The sequence below is a fragment of the Triticum dicoccoides genome, chromosome 6B (genome assembly GCF_002162155.2).
Source record: "Triticum dicoccoides isolate Atlit2015 ecotype Zavitan chromosome 6B, WEW_v2.0, whole genome shotgun sequence".
Classification (NCBI taxonomy): domain Eukaryota; kingdom Viridiplantae; phylum Streptophyta; class Magnoliopsida; order Poales; family Poaceae; genus Triticum; species Triticum dicoccoides.
Window position 1 is genome coordinate 222,695,516 of NC_041391.1, and position 20,539 is coordinate 222,716,054.

Below are 20,539 nucleotides of genomic sequence, written 5' to 3' on the forward strand. Positions count from 1 at the left end.
ACCCAACAGGGACGGTACTACTTCTTACAGGCGGTACTACCGCTGCCCAGAATGGTACTACCGCAGGGGTGCAACATGCAAGCCCAAGCAAAACAGATGCACCAGGAAAACCAGAACTGCCACAACTTTTGTATATGAGCTCCGAATTGAGCAAACTCAAGCTTGTTGGATAGATGACGACGAGCAGCATCCAGCAGCAACAAGAAGAGGCAATACAAAATTGCTAACGGTATAGAGATGTGAAACCTCTATGAATGAAGAACCGGCAAAAAACCCCAACATCAAAAACATCATAGAAGATGCATGTGAACTCCGTTTTCGATGAACTCGAGCTTGTCATGAAGATGACCATAAGCTCCATATCTCATAAGGAGAATAACCAAACAAGAACCAAGAAAGATGATGCAAGGATGCAATGGTTTGAGCTCTCTACGAATGATATGATCAAGCTACCAATTTGAGAGCCCCCCTTGATAGCACGGTTATCGATCCTATAACCCGGTCTCCCAACTACCTCCATGAGACAAGTAAAACAAAAAACCTATCAAGGGCAAACCTTTGCCTTGCACATAGTCCACTTGAGCTAGATGATAACAATCTTGACTCCCTTAAGTTGGACCACCTTTCTTGATTGCGTTGGCTCGATGAAGACTAGTTGATTGCTCCCCCATACTCCACTATGGGTGAGCCATACTTCGACACATCTCCACAAGTCATTATCACCACAATGGATGGCAAGCTTCAAGCATGATCTCTTCGTGATGCTCCACTTGAACTTGCACACCGCAATCTTGATGATGATCACCACTTCATGTCATCCTCCATGGGTTGTATGATATCTTCCTCTTGATGCAAGCCCATGGACACAAACCTAACCCCCCATAGAACTCTCACATAGACCACGGGTTAGTACAGAAAGCGTAATGGACAATGCTTACCATACCATGAGATCACTTGTTCCCACCTCGTACATCTTTTATGCTTTATGTGTTGATCAACTTGAATCACTCTTTGTACATAGTCTTGATCAACCTTGAATCTTTCCAACTCTCTTCATTAAGATGATGTCTCGAAGGTAAACATGAATGTTCACACAATCTTCTTCTTCAATACATGCTTGCAATAAGCTAAACTCACACATGACCAATCTTTGGATAGATCCTTAATAGCACCTTGGTCAACACATAAACTCCTTGAAACCAACACATGGACTTCAAGAAAAACCTATGGAAAAATCCTTCAAATATAGCTCAAGACAACCATTAGTCCATAGAGAATGTCATTAATTACCAAAACCAAACATGGGGGCAGCACATGTCCTTTCAGCATCTCATACCGATACCTAAGCATGTGAGCACGTACAGTACATAAAACCAAAACATCTATGAACAACATATATACGGCTAGCAAATGTACGAGTAAACGAGGGATGAACAGATCATAACCTCCAGTTGGCCAGGCCAACGCGGCGATGGTAGTAGCAGCCTCGGCGTCGTCCTGGGCATTCTTCTTGGCGGTGGCGTCTTCGAGCATGGTGTCGATGCAGGGGAAAGTAGTGGAAGCAGAGGCGAACAGAGACGGGGACGGATCGGGAGCAGTCGCGTCGAGACGCTCCCCAAAACCTTTATTGCCATGCTCCCGGGCAGGATCTCGACCGACAGGGTTCCGGAGGCACCTGCTCTCCTGACCAATCGTGCATGCGGTCGTCGGGATGGGATCGCCGGAGCAGCACAAAGAGAGGAACAGTAGATGACAGCTAGGGTTGTGCGAGAGGGAGTGAGTGAACTGGGTTAGGGTTCACTGCACTGGCCAACACCTTCTTATATAGATCGTCGGGTAGATGTGCCTGGGCTCAGGCCCACAACCGAGTCCGCAAACAACCCACGGTCCAACATCTCGGACAGTGGCACTTCCATAAGTGACTTGTTAACTAATCTGAGATTAATTAACCATTCCTGACAGGCAAAAATAAGCTTCGCCTCGGCTCATTCCCGCACGCGCGTCGTGACGAGACGAGACGAGGCGAGGCGGGCGGCGGAGGAGGAGGAGCACATGTGTACATCTCCTATTCCCAAGCTCCCAATAGCAAGTGGTAGAGCAATCCTTATAAGGATGTCTCACTCTTCTTGTTGTAGCAGCATGATATTAAACTTCCCACCACTTGCCGTACACATGCCTGGGCCTTAGAGATTAACCGGGAATTATTGTCTTCTATGGGCCTAAGCCCATCCATAATCCGTCAATGGTTGCGTATGGTGCAAAAAAATAGTGACGTGAGGTGTAGCACAGGACGGTTGAAGATGGATAACCAAATAATTGGTAGTGGCATGATGAATTTCCTCATTCGTCGTCATGTTTGGACTCACATATTTGTGAGTTAATTGCGAATGAATAAAATGGTGAAACACCCTCTTGCGTGCCATTGAAGTTCCTAACACGGAGTGTCTCACAATAATTAACTGAACTCATCATGTTTGACACCGACATATGTAGTTGTGAGATTGCGGATGCATGAGAACTCAAATATACATATTGCATGTTGCTGATATTACAAGAAGTTGAAGCATGAAGGTTATTCCGCATCGTCTCTTCCATGTAATTAATTAGATGTATAGGTGAAAAAATCAGGGCTACCCGAGTGCTCGCCAAAGGATCCAACGTCACCAACTTTGTAATTTTTTGGGTCTATAAGTAAAATGAGTATTCATATTATTGTTTGTAGATTGCAAAGCCTTGACGACGCTCTCTTCGTAGCAATTGTGGTCACAATGGGTCCTCTTCGCAGCAATTGTGGTCACAATGGGTCTTTAGAGTCATGATCACAACGCAAAGGGTGGTCACGAGAGGTGCTGCAACATGTGTAATGCTGCAAGGGAGGCTCGCTGGTCATGCTTGCTGGAAAAAGGGCGTTTGACGGGGATGCGACAAAGGGGCGGTCATCAAAGATGTTGCAATAAGAGTTCGCCCACCATGCTTGTTGCAAAGGGGCGTTTGCTGGAGGCACTGCAGTAGGTGGTGTACTACTAGTGGCTGGAGATGTTGCAAGGTGGGGGTCGTGAGATGTGTCGCGACATGAGTTGTGCTACTTGGGCGTAGATATGTTGTATGGGAGGTCGATGGCGGAACAACAGACCATGGCCTTTGCCGGCACTAAGGAGGGGGGTGGGGTGTCCCCAGGTGAGATACACATAGGCGTGCGAGGGAGAAAGGGACGACGGTATGCGCGGGGATGAGGAACTGTGGGGCACGCATGGGAAATGATGGTAGCGACGTGAGGGGGAGACGCGCTGGTGCGATTGATACTAAGCACGAATCAGTCGGTTGACGCCTTTTTTTCTAGAAACATGGCAAGACACATACGCTTACACATATATACATACACTCAACCTTATGAACGGACGCATATCCTATCCTTACGAGCATCTCCGACAGATTGAGCAAGCGGGACTTAAAATTGAAAGGTCCACCAATTTCTGCACCGATCATGGCATCGCGCATCAATTCTGAATAAGTTGCTTAACTTGCGCTCTTGCTCACATCACAACAGTTGGCAATCTCATCAATGAATGCTGTATCATCAAAGAGCCAGTTCTTGTGTGTCCAGGATTTCATACACTTGCAGCAATGCCCACTCATGTCCCAACTCTGCACCCTATTTTTCAGAATGGCCATTCCTCCGCGCCGGCGTTGTTGGTTCCTCCATGCGCGGCAGGGGGATCCCGGGTGAGCCACTCCCGGGCAGAGACGAGGTCAGGGAGCACCACCGCGCCGGACCGCCGCCACCTCTCGGCGTCGGCGGTCCCGAACCTGTCCAGCACCAGCGCGTGCATCCCGACGGCCCGCGCCGGCGCGTAGTCCTTGCTCATGCTGTCGCCGATGTGCAGCGCCTCCTCCGGCGCCACGCCCCCGGCCGCCTCCAGCGCCATCTCGTAGATCCGCCGGTCGGGCTTCTCGACGCCGGCGACGCCCGAGAACACCCCGAAGTCCCACTCGGACCCCTGCACACATAAATCAGAAACAGAACTGAGCAATGTATAGCTCCCGGCAGCGCGAGCGAGACGGCGGTCGAGGGCAGCTGCCGACCTGGTTCAGCCCCAGCGCGGGCAGGACGACGTCCCTGTAGCGGCAGTCCGCGTTGGTGACGACCCCGGCCATGATCCCCTCGCCGCGCAGCCATCGGAGGAAGGGCCGCGCGTCGGGGAACACCGAGTACGGGGCGGGGGAGCCGAAGGCGGCGTAGATTTGCCCGAAGATCCCCTCAAATGTGGCATCATCGTACTCGTGTCCTGCCTGCAGCATTATATACCAACAACAAAGAGAGAAAAAGCCGCCAGAGCATCAGAATAGAGTAGTTGCACATTCTACACGCACGACATTATTACTCTCCCCGTCGACGCTTCGGAGTTTCTTGGAGAAACGAACAGGGCACGGCAGAGCACCGACCTTCACCTTACCCTGAGGAAGGAGTCCCTGACGCACGTCCTCCACCAGCGATGGTCGGGCATCCTGGAGGCGTGGCCGAAGCAGGGCTGCTTGGTCGCCATGTCGGCGTAGGCGGCCTTGAAGGCCTGGTGCATGCGCGCGTAGCCGGGGCACGCCACCCCGGCGGACCTGGCCGCCGTGCAGTAGTAGTCGCCGAGCTGCCCTCTGTAGGCGATCAGCGTCCCCGTCACGTCCACGGTGACCAGTCGCAGCCTCGACAGCAGCGACATGGCAGCCGGCGACGCACGGAGGCATAGAAGAAGAGGACCGGATGGTTCTTGGGTTGACTTATAACAGCACCGGTGCCTTGTTCTGCGGGGCAAAACGAGAGCGAGGAAGACGCTACCACCTCTGTGGAAGCAAGCATGAATCCATGGCTCTCCGGCTTGAGGGAGTTAACCCACTCCCGGGAGGAAAGATCACGGCCAACTCTTTGGATCAATCCAAGCAGCAGGGATTTAAAAGGGAGCCTCCTTGCTTCACAAGAAAACTCATTTACTAGGAGCCAAGTCTCCTCCCGAAGTTTTCTTCAAGGAACGGTGAAGACGCCGCAGCGAGGCGCAGGGAATCCAAACAACTTTCTTTTTAAAAAAACTGAATCCAACATTTGTAGAGTAAGCCACCGATTATTCAAAGAATGAATCGTTTATCACTTCCCACACACATGAAAAAAAAAGTACCACCTCAGAGTTTGATGTCAAAAACGGAAAATAAACAAGTGTAATTACGAAATGGAAAAGGTCTTCTTAATAAGAACTGGAATTGAAATCGATATCCTCCAAATAAAGAGTGTTATGCCTCACAGTAGAACTTTTACAAGAGCGTACGCTAATGCCTAGAAAAACATCAAGTACAGCTACAAACACAGCACGCAGATCTACCTTGACAGTGAAGCTCACAATCAAAGGGACAGATACATGGTGAAGGATTGTGGTTGACGAAGACTGTTAACATGCATTGCATGCCTGTATTATACTTTTGACGTAAAATTTTACAGTGGCGCTATTCTTTCACGTATTTGGCATCTTTGGCAACTTCATCGTCTTCTTCTTCAAAGTCGTCAAAGTCGTCACTGTCGTATTGTAGAAGGCTGAAGTCCCTAGACTGCGCCTCCTTCAGCCTTTCCTGGATTCTTTCCTTAATGGCAGTTCCCTGGGAAGTAGCTTAGATTTAGGCATATATGGGCATGGACCTCCTACTGGAGGAGAGCAGCAGTAAACTATTAACAGGCAAAGGTAACAAACCATTGAATGGCAACCTTCCTCGAATTTCTCTAGAAAACCAACAACCCAGCGATCTGCGTTTTCAACCCACTCTTCTTGGAGTTTTGCCACCGTACTCCACTGCAAATATCAACATGCTTCTCTCAGAATGTATGAACAGGTAAACTTGAGAAGGCTAAGTTCATCGATCCAAATTATCAGATGAAGAGATGAACATGGAAACCGGGAGTAGGAGAAGGGGTAGTGAAGTGTTTCCATTTTGCAGTGCTATACTGGATACATACAGAGTACAACTAATGTACGGAGTATCAGATATGATAAAAATAATACTTACGCATCAGATATCGAATTCTTGACCACCACAAGATTAGTTGAACTAGATAAATGCAAAGATTTGTGTATAATACATATAAAACTGAAGTAACAGCCATGTACCACTGTCAATTTATCATCATTGTAACCTTTAGAATACACATGGTGTGAGACATGGCTGAAGCTAATGTTTTTAGCTTTTCATGAAAAGCTATGGACTCGCCCAATCACAGCTGTACAATCTTCTACGCATTAAAGCATCAAAGAAAAGGATGATATGTGTTAGGAATCCTCCACTAAACAACTGAAGTCAACCAAAAATCCAAAACGCGAACCAACCTGTGGTTGGATGGTTTTCAGGATTTCCGGCGATGCGCATTCAGTGGGAGGAGACGTTCCCGTCGACGACGAGGCGCCTACGGTGACTTCGTAAATCTCAAGATGATATGCCGGCTCAGTCTTTCGGAGGCACTCATAGGGATAGGGTGTGCGTGTGTGCGTTCATAGGGATGAGTGTATGCGCGTGTATATGAGCGCTTGTGTCTGTACTGATGTTCAAAAAAAAATACCAAAAATCCAAAACTACTTCGATAAACTTCAAAACGTTAATCTAGCCAAGAGTTCCGGACATGCGGGTCAACTATATCCAATCAAATGTCATAAGGCTAGCACACAACAAGTAGGTTAATTAGTCACAAAATAGTAAAGAAACATGAGGCACTCATCCCTGCACCAGACAACCAATGGATACAGAGCGAAGCTAACATTGCCTAGTTAACAGTTAATCAATTATAAAAATTAGTTATACTTCAACATAAATTAAGATGAAGCTGAATACAAGTACCTTCTCCCCTACTTTTTCTTGGTGCTGCTTCACTTTGTCACGCAGGGTTTTCAATCCCATATTAACTCTTAGTCGTTTTTCCTGATAATAAGATATATAAGAGCTCAGCTAGCCAGCATAATGCAGTGGTACTGTAGTACAATCCAACAACAGGACTTTGTATAAGTAAAGTTTTGCTAAAGCATCAGGTTGATATTGCATACCTTGACATAGCTGACACCAAGATCATTTCTGCTGTACCCCCTGGCCAGATTGCGCATAACATACTCATTATAATCTTTAACAATCCTCATTATAATGTCTGAGGTTGATATTCCTTCTGTGCGCTTGGTCTCCTTAAATTTACCAAGCTTTTTTACCTGATAAAACAAGATGATGTTAGTCACAGAAATCAAAAGTAAAATTGGTGTCTATGAACACAATTTATTTGAGATTACATTTGAATAGCTCAATTTGAAACTTAAGACTCACAAATTCATAGACATCATTACTAGCTCCACTAGCATCATGATACCTGTGTAGATTCAAATACGAAAGATAGAATATAGATGAGTTAAGAGATTTAAAAGCTTAGATCATTCAGTGTGTAGAATATCAGGCCATCAGAAACACAGAAACATTTTCTGTGGTCCTCACAAAAAAAAGAATGAAAATAAGAAATATTTACTGCATCACAGAAATAGCAAGGTCTTTCGAACTGAATGCTTACGGCAGAGAATCATGTGCGACAAAATCGATGTTATGCTTGTTCAAGAACTCTTCTGTTACTACCCACGGAGCGTCAGGTATGACTTCATCAACCCACCTTGGAATATAAAATAGTAAATCATATTAGCATGCTATTTTTTTGAAGAAATGTACAACGATCATGGATTATATTGGATGAAGTAAAGAATGATACACGATTACTTGCAATGGCGAAGTGATTCATATCTCTCGTCCTCTGTCATGACAGTTCTTCCTTTGTATTGATGTGTCAGCTCATCATTGCAGCACCCGACAAGAAGATATGCATTAGGGAACCTACAGTTCAACAGACAGTTCAGTGTCAGGACATTTTCTCGCATTTAACAGCCCCAGTAAGTTAATTTGTGTAGAATGCTCAGGATAATCATTAAGAATGTAAAACCAGTCCGCAGTTAATGCATTTAATCTATGGCACCAATAGTAGAACGGAACCTTAGGCATACTACTAGATAAAAAAAACTGTCCAGCAAGATTACTAGTATGACATTTGCAGATTAAACCACAGCTTCATACTTGAGAAACAGAGCATGCCTGCAAGTGCAAGATTCCCTATAGAAGGTGTCACAGAAAATCAGGTATTTCCCCATAAGCTAACACAAAATGATAGTTTACCCTCTGTGTGCATGCCATGAGTATACTAACATCACATCATGTACAAACTGAGATTTTGAGGAAAAAGATGCTTCATATATGTGAGAGTTTTTTTGTTGTTGGCGGAATTGTAGAAAAAAGGGTGACCGTTGGCACACATGACTTCCCATGAGTGTTTTCAAATGCAGAATTCTCAATAGTTATACATAAAATATCCACTAATGGAAAATGGATGTTGTCATGGGCGACATGGAGAGGGTAAAAGAAAAGGAATACAAAATGAACAGAGGGCGCATAAAAAATTATATACTGATTTGAGCAGACTTATTTTATTTCACTAGGAAAGGTAGGACTGGCATCTGAACAGAACACAAGAAACCAAAATCCATTTCATTGCCGACTTAAAAGAAGTGGAAGATGCCAAGCACCATAAAGGGAAAGTTGTCTGAGAGGAACAATATCAGAGTCCAAACCCTACAGACAACTACACCAGTCCATGTCAATGGAGAATGATTATTGCGGAGCAGGATTATTGTACATGATGCGAAAAATAAAAAGGAAAAAAAGAGGTGGGCAAATAAAGCCAAATCACACTGCATTATTCGGGGGGATCTACCAAATAGGTGCCCTCCCACTGAATGATCCATTACATGGCAAGCAATACGAGAGTCTCGAGTCACATCACGTTAGGTAAAACATACCAATACAGCTAAATCTTGTCCCCAACATGATAGAAGCACAAATGGAGCCCCATTTTCCACCAAGCCATACATCTATTGCCCCAAAAAAACAGGGGCACAAACAAACCGAGTCCTCATCAAGCAACGTAGTCTCCACAATAAGCGCATGCCTTCCAAACCTAATCACACGAATGATCACTAAATTGGACATCTGACATAGCAGCAAGTTGAGGCCGTTCCTGAAGAGTTTCAAATAGGAACGAACTGCAACCAAACAACTTCCTCGCGCAATCCCCGCGCTAGAGCCAACCGGTGATCCTAATTAGGCGCGATCCGCGCCACAACCAACCATGATAAACGGTGTCAGACCCCAATTCCTGTCAGAAACGCAAGGGGGGCAGATCGAACCGAAATAGCCCAAGGGGGGAGAGGATGGGGGAGGAGGGATTTCTCACGATTTCTTGGCCTGCTCGAGCGAGCGCGCGTGGCCGAAGTGGAAGAGGTCGTAGATGCCGTCGGCGTAGACCCGGATCGGCCTGTCCGTGATCCCCTCGCCGGCGCCGCCGCCATTGCTCGTGGACCTGTCCGCGACCTCGACGTCCCCCTCGGCCTCCTTCCAGTCCTCCTCCTCCTCCTGGGAGGACTGCGGCGCCTGCCTCGCCGCCTCGGCCTTGGCGTCGGCCATGCGAAGAGGGAGTCGAGAAGGTTCGGGTAGGGGGGGGAGCGAGCGACGGGAAGGGAAAGAGGACGGGGGCGTGGTGGAAAGGTCGAAGCCTCCAGGCCGAGGAGACGGTACACATGCGGAGGGGGTGCTCGCATGACGTGACGTAGTTTTCGGGCTCGCCCTGTCTCACTGTCAAGTGGGTCCCGGTGTTTGACGGTGACTGGTTGGACCACGTCAGGTTCTCCGGCGAAGGAAATGGCGACACGTCGCACGTTGATGAGACAACGACGGGTGAATTTGCTGCCTATCACAAATATACTTTGTTGTACTATATAATAGATTAAAGATTAAAGACAATTATATTGGGACAGAGTGAGTATATATATATAACAATAATGCCTCTATAATAATACGCTGTATTATTTCATTTTCGTGTCGAAAAATCATTTTGAAATGAAATGACCAAAATGGTACTCCTTACTCTTTTTTATTATAAAAAATAGAAAAATCCATGCAAAGAGAAAAAAGATGTATTGCACATGGTATTCCTAAGTGTACCTAGGATGGTTGGTTATTCCCTAGTGTTTCTCATATTGTTAGATTCTTTATAGTGGAATCAATGCAAATTCCCCTCCTTAAGTGATTTTAGTGTCGATGGCAATGCAATTTACGGATAAACCACGATTTTAGGGCCGCACTGAAGCGTTTTCTTCTCGTGGAGGCGATACCCAAGGCGACTAGGGTTTAGCCGGGCCGCCGACGGCCGCCTTCGAGGCAGCGGCGCGTGCGCCGGTTTCTCTTTCCCAGGACGGCGTTGCGGTGCTGTCGCTGGTCTCTCATTTCTCTGCTACGAGTCTCCTGGTGCGTGCACCCTAGGTGGTCGTAAGTAGATCCGATTATGTTGATCCATTGTATTTTGCATGAGGAGCATGCATGCACGGGTCTTGTTGTTTTCCTGAGTGGATGTTTGATCCAGCCTATGCGTGACTGGAATTGTTGATGTTGCAAGTTGTCGGTGTTCTCTCAACCGGTGTGCTCCCCACTGTGAGACGGGGGACCGCCGATCCCGATGAATCTTCTTAGTTGGAAATGTCGAGGAGGTGGGAATACCCGGACAGTTCGAGAGTTGGCGACTATATCACAGTCGCATTCTCCCAATATTGTGTTCTTATGTGAAACTAGGCAAAAAGAAGGAAAGATGAAGAGAATAAGAAATCGTTTTAGGCTTGAAAGGATTTGCTGGAGTGGATAGCGAGGGATTAAGTGGAGGCCTTGCCCTCTACTGGCATGAATCATTTGATGTCTTAGGTCCTGGATAAGGAAGAGAGGTATATTGATGCGCTGGTGCGGACTCGGGCTGATGCCTTACGTGCGTGTATGGTGAACCCCTAGTGGAAAATAGGCACATTACGTGGACAAAGTTGCAGAATTTGGCAACAGTTAATGATCTTCCTTGGTTAATAATCGATGACTTTAATGAAGCCTTGTGGAGTTTTGAACATATGTCTGCAACACCACCGTCGGATGCATACATGATGGCATTTCGGGATACATTGGAAGTGTGCAACCTTGTGGACCTTGGCTTCTCCGGTGTTCCATTCACGTATGATAACAAACGTCATGGTGCAGTAAATGTACAGGTTCGGTTGGACTGAGCAGTAGCGACTGCGACTTGGCGGCATTTGTTTGCTTTCTCGTCGGTGGTGCATGTGGTCTCGCCTTGTTCTGACCATGTTGCGCTGCTACTCAAGGGTGGGCCAGACACGGGTCGAACAACCGTTCGGAACCGCAGATATGAGGTGTTCTGGGAGCGACATGAGGGCCTCCCAGATGTTATAAAAGATGCTTGGTCCTCTGTTGGAGCTGTACAGAACATGGCGTAGTTGCAAAAGGCTCTGGAAAAGACTATGGATGCACTCCGGTTATGGAGTAGGAAATTTGGTAATATTTCGAGGGAACTTGCAAAATCACGTACACAGTTGGAGGACTTAATGAGTATGAATGTGGATAGACATAATATCAAGATGGTAACTGACAAGATGAATGAACTACTCTATCGGGAGGAGATGATGTGGTTGTGAAGATCGCAGATAAACTGGTTGAAGGAGGGTGACAGAAACACGAAATTTTTCCAGAGTAAAGCGGTCTGGAGGGCGAGGAAAAATAAAATACGTGAGCTTGTGGACAGAATTGGCATTGTGCATTCGGACTTTGCAACAATGATTAAGATGGCTAATGAATACTTCCAAGGAATTTTTACTGCCGATCAGAGTCTTGATGTGGGTCCAGTCCTGGAATTATTGGAACGGAAAATTTCAGACCAAGATAATGATATGCTTTGTAAGCCTTTTTCAGATAAAGAGATTGCAGATGCGCTGTTCCAAATTGCCCTTGAAGGCTCCAAGGCCAGACGGGTTCCCGACGAGGTTCTTCCAGCGTAATTGGGGTGCGGTTAAGGAGAATCTTGGCGAGACCAATTTCTTGTCTGTCTCGGCGGCTTGAGGGTGCGGTGATGCCACCCGGCTCTTGCTGATCCGGCAGGTCGTGACTCAAAACTCTAGGAGAAATCCCTTCAAGAACTCATCACCACCGTGCGCTAGCCCCACAGTGGGCGCCAACTGTCGTGGAATTATCACGTCAGATGTCCTAGTGTGAGGACTTAGTCGTGAGGCCAACGCATCTATGTGGTAGCTTGAGAGGGGTTGGGCGGAATCGGGAGATGCAACATGCAAGACAAAGGATTTAGATAGCTTTGGGCCCCGGGAAACATCATCCGGTAACAACCCTACATGCTGTTTGTGGCTAGGTCTCATTATCATCATGAGGGAGTCGCCGTAAACCGGCTCTCCTAATTGTGTCTAACCCTTAAGATTATTTCTCCCCCCTCTTGGGGTGCCCTTCCCCTCCTTATATAAGTTTAAGGGGTGGGTTACATGTAGAGTCCATCTCGGACTAAGACCTAAACTATTTTGACTTCCCTTCATGGGCTTCTTTACCTCTTGGGCTTGTTAACCCCAGGCGACTCTGTTTGCCGGGTTATGACTGTCTGTCGGTTTATGATTGTCTGCCGGGTTATCATCTGACTTAACACCTGCTGGGTTATCATCTGACTTAACACCTGTCGGGTTATCATCTGACTTAACACATGTCTTCACTGTCAGCCAGTTTATCACCTACCGGTTTACCAAGTCCCAGTCGGGTTATAACTCCGGCCGGGTCATACCGCGGGGTATATCCCCGACATCATTGGATCATAATATGTGGCATAAAGCACCATGTTCAAGTAGGGATTACAGCGGGGTGCGGGAAAGTGGACCGCGTAAAATAGATGAGGATGGTGATGATGATGGTGATGTTGATGAAGATGATCACCGTGGCGATGATTCCTCTCCCGATGGCACTCCGGCGCCACCGAGAGAGAGGAGGAGTGGTTCTCCCCCTTATGCTTCCTCCTTCATGGCCTCCCCCCTAGATGGGGAGAGGCTCTCCCTCTGCATCTTGGCCTTCATGTCGATGATGGCCCCTCCGGATCCTCCTCCATGGCCTCTGGTGATGATGGCCCCCTCCAGCAGGGTGCCAGAGAGGGCCTAGATTGATTTCTCATGGCTACAGAGGCTTGCGGCGGCGGAATTTCCGATCTAGGTTATTTTCTGGAGGTTTGGGTATTTATAGGAGAGGTTGGCGTCGAGAGCAAGTCAGGGGGCCCAACGGGAAGTCCACTAGGCATAGGGGCGCGCCCTCCACCCTCGTGGGGCCCACGGGCCTCCCCTCTGGTAACTCTTCATTCCAGTATTTTTTATATTTTACAAAAAAAATCTCCGTTGATTTTCATCGCATTCCGAGAACTTTTATTTCTGCACAAAAACAACACCACAGTAGTTCTACTGAAAACAGCGTCAGTCCGGGTTAGTTCTAATCAAATCATCCCAAAATCATATAAAACTATTGCAAACATGGCATGAATACTTCATAAATTATAGATATGTTGGAGACGTATCAAATCCAAACCTTGGGAAAATAACTTCCTTAAGCATTTTAATAGAGGTGTTGTGATCAGCACTACTTGTTGGAATAGCTTCTACTCATTTAGTAATATAATCAACATCAACCAAAATATGTGTATACCCATTAGAGGAAGGAAAAGGTCCCATGTAATCAAATCCCCAAATATCAAATGGCTCAATAGCAAGTGAATAATTCATAGGCATTTCTTGACGCTTAGCGATATTGCCTATTCTTTGACATTCATCACAAGATAAGACGAACTTACGGGCATCCTTGAAGAGAGTAGGTCAATAAAATCTAGATTGCAATACCTTGTGAGCAGTTCTGTCTCCAGCATGATGCCCTCCATAAGCTTCAGAGTGACATTTTCGTAGGATTTGTCCCTGTTCATGCTCGGGTACACAACGTCTAATAATACCATCTACCCCTTCTTTATATAGATGTGGGTCATCCCAAAAGTAATGTCTTAAATCATAGAAGAATTTTTTATTTTGTTGGTATGTAAAGCTAGGTGGTAAATATTTAGCAATAATGTAATTAGCACAGTCAGCATACCAAGGAGTGTTATGAGCAACATTTATTGCAGCTAACTGCTCATCAGGAAAACTATCATCAATAGGTAGTGGGTCATCAGGCACATTTTCAAGCCTAGACAAGTTATGAGCTACAAGGTTCTCAGCTCCTTTTCTATCAGTGATATGTAAATAAATTTCTTATAGTAAGAGAACCCATCGAATAAGTCTACGTTTAACATCTTTCTTTTCCATAAGATATTTAATAGCAACATGATCGATGTGAACAATTACTTTTGAATCAACAATGTAAGATCTAAATTTATCACAAGCAAACACCACTGCCAAGAATTCTTTTCAGTAGTAGAATAATTTCATTGAGCACTGTCTAGAGTTTTACTAGCATGATGAATAACATTCAGTTTCTTATCAACTCTTTGCCCTAAAACAGCACCAACAGCATAATCACTAGCATCACACATAATTTCAAAAGGCAAGTTCCAATCAGGTGGTTGAACAATAGGTGCAGAAATTAAGGCTTTCTTGAGTGTTTCAAAGGCTTCTAAACAATCATCATCAAAAACAAAAGGAATATCCTTTTGCAAAATATTCGTAAGAGGCCTAGAAATTTTAGAGAAGTGTTTGATAAATCTCCTATAGAAACCAGCATGACCTAGAAAACTACGAATACCTTTGATATCTTTAGGACATGCATTTTCTTAATTGCGTCAACCTTAGCTTTGTCCACTTCAATACCTCTTTCAGAAATTTTATGACCCAAGACAATGCCTTCATTAACCATAAAGTGGCACTTCTCCCAATTCAAGACAAGATTTGTTTGTTCACATCTGTGCAAAATTCGATCAAGATTGCTTAAACAATCATCAAAAGACTTCCCACAAACAGAGAAGTCATCCATGAAGACCTCAACAATCTTTTCACAAAAGTTAGAGAATATAGCAGTCATACATCTTTGAAAGGTAGCAGGTGCATTGCATAAACCGAAAGGCATACGTCTATAAGCATAAGTTCCAAAGGGACAAGTAAAAGTGGTCTTTTCTTAATCAGGTCGAGAAACAGGTATTTATGAAAAACCAGAATATCCATCAAGGAAGCAAAAATGTGTGTGCTTAGATAATCTTTCTAGCATTTGATAAATAAAAGGCAGAGGGTAATGATCTTTTCTAGCTGCTTTATTTAATTTTCTAAAATCAATTACCATTGTATAGCCTATAACAATTCTTTGTGGAATAAGTTCAATCTTATCATTAGGAACAACAGTAATACCTCCTTTCTTAGGGACACAATGAGCAGGACTTACCCATCTACTATCAGCTATAGGATAGATTATACCTTCTTCCAGAAGTTTTAATATTTCCGTTCTTAACACTTCTTTCATCTTCGAATTTAACTGACGTTGGTGATCAACAACGGGTTTAGCATCAGGTTCCATATTAATCTTGCGCTAACATAGAGTGGGACTAATGCCCTTTAAATCATCAAGAGTATATCCAATAGCAGCTCGATGCTTCCTTAGAACTTCCAATAATCTTTCTTCTTCATGTTCTGAAATGCTAGCACTAATAATAATAGGATATATCTTCTTTTCATCAAGATAAGCATATTTCAAAGTGTCCGGCAATTGTTTTAATTCAAACACAGGATCACCTTTAGTGGAGGAGGACCTCCTAGAGTTTCAATAGGAAAATTTTGTTTAAGAAAAGGATGTTGTTCAAAGAAAAACTTATCTATTTCATTTGTTTCATGCATATGTAGATCATTTTCATGGTCTAGCAAATATTGTTCTAGTGGATCAGTAGGAGGCACATCAATAGAAGCAAGACCAATTAATTCATCCTTACTAGGCAATTCTTTTTCATGAAGCTTTCTACTAAACTTGGAAAAATTAAACTCATGAGACTCATCACCAAAACTAACAACTACAATTTGTTTCTCATAGTCTATTTTAGCATTAAAGGTGTTCATGAAAGGTCTACCGAAGATAATGGGACAAAAGTCATCTTGTGGGGAACCAAGAACAAGAAAATCAGTAGGGTATTTTATTTTCCCACACAAGACTTCAACATCTCTAACAATACCAATTGGTGATATAGTGTCTCTATTATCAAGTTTAATAGTAACATCTATGTCTTCTATCTCTGCGGGTGATATGTCACTAATAATTTCTTGATATAAGGAATAAGGAATAGCACTCATGCTAGCACCTATGTCAAATAAACCATGATAACAACGATCTTCTATTTTAACTTAGACAACGGGCATGCCAACACAGGTCTACGTTTATCCTTTTTATTAGGTTCGGCAATTCTAACAGCTTCTTCACAGAAGTAAATAACATGCCCATCTACATTTTCTTCCAATAGATCCTTAACCATAGCAATACTAGGTTCTACCTTAATTTGTTCATCGGGTTTAGGTGTTCTAATGTAACTTTTGTTGACCACAATTGAAAATTTAGCATGTTTCTTTATCCTAACAGGGAAAGGTGGTTTCTCAATATAAGCAGTAGGAACAACTGGACCAACATTGTAAAGTATAGTTTCCTCTTTAACTGGTACCGATTCTTTGATTTCTTCTTTAATAGGGGGGGTGATATTTAAACCACTTCTCTTTAGGGAGATCAACATGAGTAGCAAATGATTCACAAAAGGAGGCTATTATCTCAGAGTCAAGTCCATATTTAGTGTTAAACTTTTGAAAAGCATCGGTATTCATAAAAGATTTAACACAATCATACTTAAGCTTAATACCTGACTCTTTACCTTCGTCGAGTTCCCAATCTTTAGAGTTGCGTTTAATTCTTTCCAAAAGACCCCACCGGAATTCAATAGTCTTCTTCATAAAAGAACAACACAAGAAGTATCAAGCATCACTACAAAAAAAATACACTTCCGTGATGATACGTGTTTGTCACAGTAGGTCACGTTTTCTGTCATGCATGTACATCCATGACGATTTTATGACAGAATCAAGATAGTCATACATGTGATGTCGTAGAAGTGTTCCATGACATTACCAAAATTATCATCACGGAAGTGTCCACTTCCATGATGATAAATCGCGCGTCACGGAAGTGCTTTCGTCAAGGGTGACCGACATGTGGCATCCATCATAACGGAATGCTGTTAAGCTATCGGGTCGGGTTTTGGATCCGATAACCCATTAACAGCCCCGACTAATGGGGATTTTCCACGTGTAAAATCATCATTGGCTAGAGGAAACACGTGTCGGCTCATCATTGGGACAGATGTCATCCACTCATTGGACAGAAGGCGCCTATGATACGTCGACACGTGGCACGGCCCAACAGAGGCCCATTCCCATGAAAAGGCTGGCCCGTTTGACTTGGTCAAAAGGTGGCGGGCCGGCCCATGGAAAGCCTATTAATGGCCTGTTTGCATATAGCCCATTTACAGCCCACTAACCCAAGGCCCGTTACGCCCTATCCGAATTAGGCCCAGTAGTGTCATCTGGGGCCTCCAATATGATTCCAGTTTGTTTTCACTTCTGGCCCATGTATGGCCCATGTCGTCTTTCGGCCCATATGAGGCCCTTTGTAACTCTTGGCCTGTTAACGGCCCGTGGTGAAACTAGCCCGTAATGAACAGTGTATGACTTTACACCCATTAACGGCCCGTGGTGAAACTGACCCGTAATGAACAGTGTATCACTTTATACCCACTAACGGCCCGTTATTCCGTTGGGCCGTTTCCAGCCCATGTTATCTTTCGGCCTTCTCAAAGCCCATTTATTCTTGGGCTCATTTCCAGCATTCGTTTACTTACGGCCCGTTACTGTCATTTTTCCGCTTGTGGGCCAAATTCAGCCCGTGGTTACAGTCGGCCCGTTTGTGGTCCGTTAATACGTTGGGCCGTTTTCATAGCGTCATCAAATACGGCCTATTAACGATGGCCCGTTATGGTCGGCCCATGAACGGACGATTCGAACTCTAGCCCATTTACAGCCATAATGCGGTCTGTTTGGCCCATGTTTGGCCAATCGATCATACGGCCCGTATAAGGCCCATTGATGATACGGCCCGTAGAAGGCCCATTGTTTCTACGACCCGTAAAAGGCCCATTGTTTCTATAGCCCGTAGAAGGCCCACTGTTTCTACGGCCCATAGAAGGCCCACTGTTTTTACGGCCCGTGGGAGGCCCAGTGTCACTACAGTAAAATTAGCCCATGGTTATTGTGGCCTAGTTTTAAAAAATAGGTTATTGCAGCCACTAGCAAACCGCGGAAAAAGAACTGCACTGACTACAAGCAAACAAATAAACAAGACAACAAGGAAATAAATAAGCAAGAAACTTATGCTAGGCTATCATGGCTATTACACATATTACATCCACTGGGCATCAAAGTTCGCCACCAGTGCAAATATAGGGAACAAAGCAGCATATAAACGCCGCAGCAAAACAAGTCCAGAACTGAAACCACTTCAGAAGAGTTCAAGAAACAATATCCTGGGTACCCATAATGCTGGCAAGATGCTTAGCAAGCTTATTAACTTTCTCTTGTTTGGCGCTTAAATCCTCCAGCGCTTGCTGTTGCACAAGAAAGTATGCATCTGAATTCTGCAGGGACTTCCTCAGTCCTTTGGCTTCTTGCCGCAGCACAGCTGACTGATGCCTTTCAGCTTGTAGCTGAGACTGAAGATGCCGAAGTGATTTAGGCAGCGAGTTCGAAGAGTTTGTGCCAGCGGTACTGGTCAGTAACTCGAACACTACATCAACGCATGACCGCGGGGTTTTCTCACTGTCTACAAGATCGTTTTTATCACCTTTCTTGGAGACCAACAGGGTTGTCTCACTATCTTGAACCTTATCTGCATCACTTCTCTACCATTGCATAGTGGGGTGCTCTTCTCCAATATTTTGTTTGCATACCACAAGAGAAACAAGTAGACACATCACAGGTTTAGCTTGTAGTATATGAAACTCATTTTGGTAAACCGGTTCAGTAGTAAGGTGGACAGGATAACAGCATGAAACAAACATATATCTATGTACTATGGTCACTGTATTGTCCATATCATTCTAGTTTATGTTCCATCATCAAGATAGAGACACAGTTCAACTCATATATTTTTAAGACACATCAGCATAGACAAAATATAAGTGTGAGAAACTACACAGCATTGGCAGCACTTGTAATGTGCATCACATGAGAACATAACTGTTTATACAACTTAAACTGAAATCAACATAGAGCAAGAAATTAGAACAACAATCCAATTAAAGAAATAGGTTTAAAACATACCTGTTGCACCATTGGAGTTTCAATTGGATCCTTCAAATTCGAAAGTAGTTGGTATGAGTAAATACAGTGATGCAACAGCAAAGGAGTATGGACCATAGCTATGGAATCTGACTAAGAACAGTTGCTCTTCTGCTTTAAACGTGGAGTTTGGGTTAGCTGTGGTGGTCTTCGTGCTTTGGGCACTGCAGTAGCTTTACAAACTGCTCGTGTGGGGGTACTCTGTGGTGGACATGGTGCTTTGTCAACTAGAAGTGGGTTACTATCCGCTGGGGTTGCGGTTAGATGGGTTGTAGCTGGTTCTCTGCCCAATGGTGTAAGTGGCAATCTGGAAGAGTCTCGATTATGTGTGGTGGGGCTAGTTTGTGGGCCAGTACAACCATGGTTCTATCTGCATCGACGGGTAGCACTGTCTTTTGTGAAGAACGAGTTTTTGCTCCCTTAGATACCGCCATCACCCCCTCCAATTCAAATGGCTGATAAACAAGAAAAGAAATTGAACGTACAGACATTGTATGATAGACAGATGTGGTAATTCACATATATGTTGTCTAATCAAAGAGCACAGCATGACACAATTTCACATATATGATGCCTAACTAAACAGGATAGCATGACACAGTTTCAGATATATGATGGATAACTTAACAGGATATAATGGCATAATTCAACATATGACACTACAAAAAAAGACACATCTGTGACATTTTGGGCCGAACGAATTTTTTTCTGTCATACATATGACACTTCTATGACGATAATTGTGACAAAACCCGGTATCATCATATATGTGGTGGGCTCCTACTTCTATGACAAAAAATCATGACAGAAAATGGGCTTTTCGTCCTTGGCGGTCCGGAGATGCAACTGCATGACATTCTTTGGGCCACCCATGACGGAAAAAACTGTGGTAGAAGCGAGGGGGAGGAAAATTTCGGGGAGTTGCTGGTTACGGTGGGAGGTCGGGGCCGAGGGATGCGCGTTTCTCTCATACACGTACGCGCGTGTGTGCGAGGCGTTGGCTCTAACTGAACCCGAGTGAGGCGTTGGGCTCTAACTGAACCCGAGTGATTGCACTGCAGGCTACGCGTTACTGAACCCGAGCGATCGATTGATGGCTGTTAATTGAACCCGATCAAGCGATTCCTTCACTACTGCTACTAACTGAAGCCGATCGATTGGATGAACAGTGAGCATTG

At 44.7% G+C, this 20,539-nt stretch overlaps 2 protein-coding genes across 3 annotated transcripts; both read right to left on the reverse strand.

Annotated features, from left to right (window-relative positions):
- Nucleotides 1-3,501: 3,501 nt before the first annotated feature.
- Nucleotides 3,502-4,920, reverse strand: LOC119324977 (haloacid dehalogenase-like hydrolase domain-containing protein 3). 2 transcript variants are annotated; one of them, XM_037598738.1, is made up of 3 exons: nucleotides 4,455-4,920; nucleotides 4,084-4,290; nucleotides 3,502-3,998 (listed from the first exon to the last, which is right to left on the reverse strand). In XM_037598738.1, the coding sequence occupies exons 1-3, from the start codon at nucleotides 4,710-4,712 to the stop codon at nucleotides 3,660-3,662; spliced, it is 804 nt and encodes a 267-aa protein (XP_037454635.1). In that variant the 5' UTR covers nucleotides 4,713-4,920; the 3' UTR covers nucleotides 3,502-3,659. The 2 variants fall into 2 exon arrangements, with proteins under 2 accessions (XP_037454635.1, XP_037454634.1); XM_037598737.1 differs by having other exon boundaries at nucleotides 4,444-4,920.
- Nucleotides 4,921-5,206: 286 nt separating this feature from the next.
- LOC119322562 (choline-phosphate cytidylyltransferase 2-like) lies at nucleotides 5,207-9,640 on the reverse strand. The gene is made up of 8 exons (XM_037596044.1): nucleotides 9,335-9,640; nucleotides 7,771-7,884; nucleotides 7,571-7,666; nucleotides 7,333-7,375; nucleotides 7,065-7,220; nucleotides 6,862-6,942; nucleotides 5,727-5,825; nucleotides 5,207-5,634 (listed from the first exon to the last, which is right to left on the reverse strand). The coding sequence occupies exons 1-8, from the start codon at nucleotides 9,562-9,564 to the stop codon at nucleotides 5,485-5,487; spliced, it is 969 nt and encodes a 322-aa protein (XP_037451941.1). The 5' UTR covers nucleotides 9,565-9,640; the 3' UTR covers nucleotides 5,207-5,484.
- Between the last annotated feature and the right edge of the window lie 10,899 nt (nucleotides 9,641-20,539).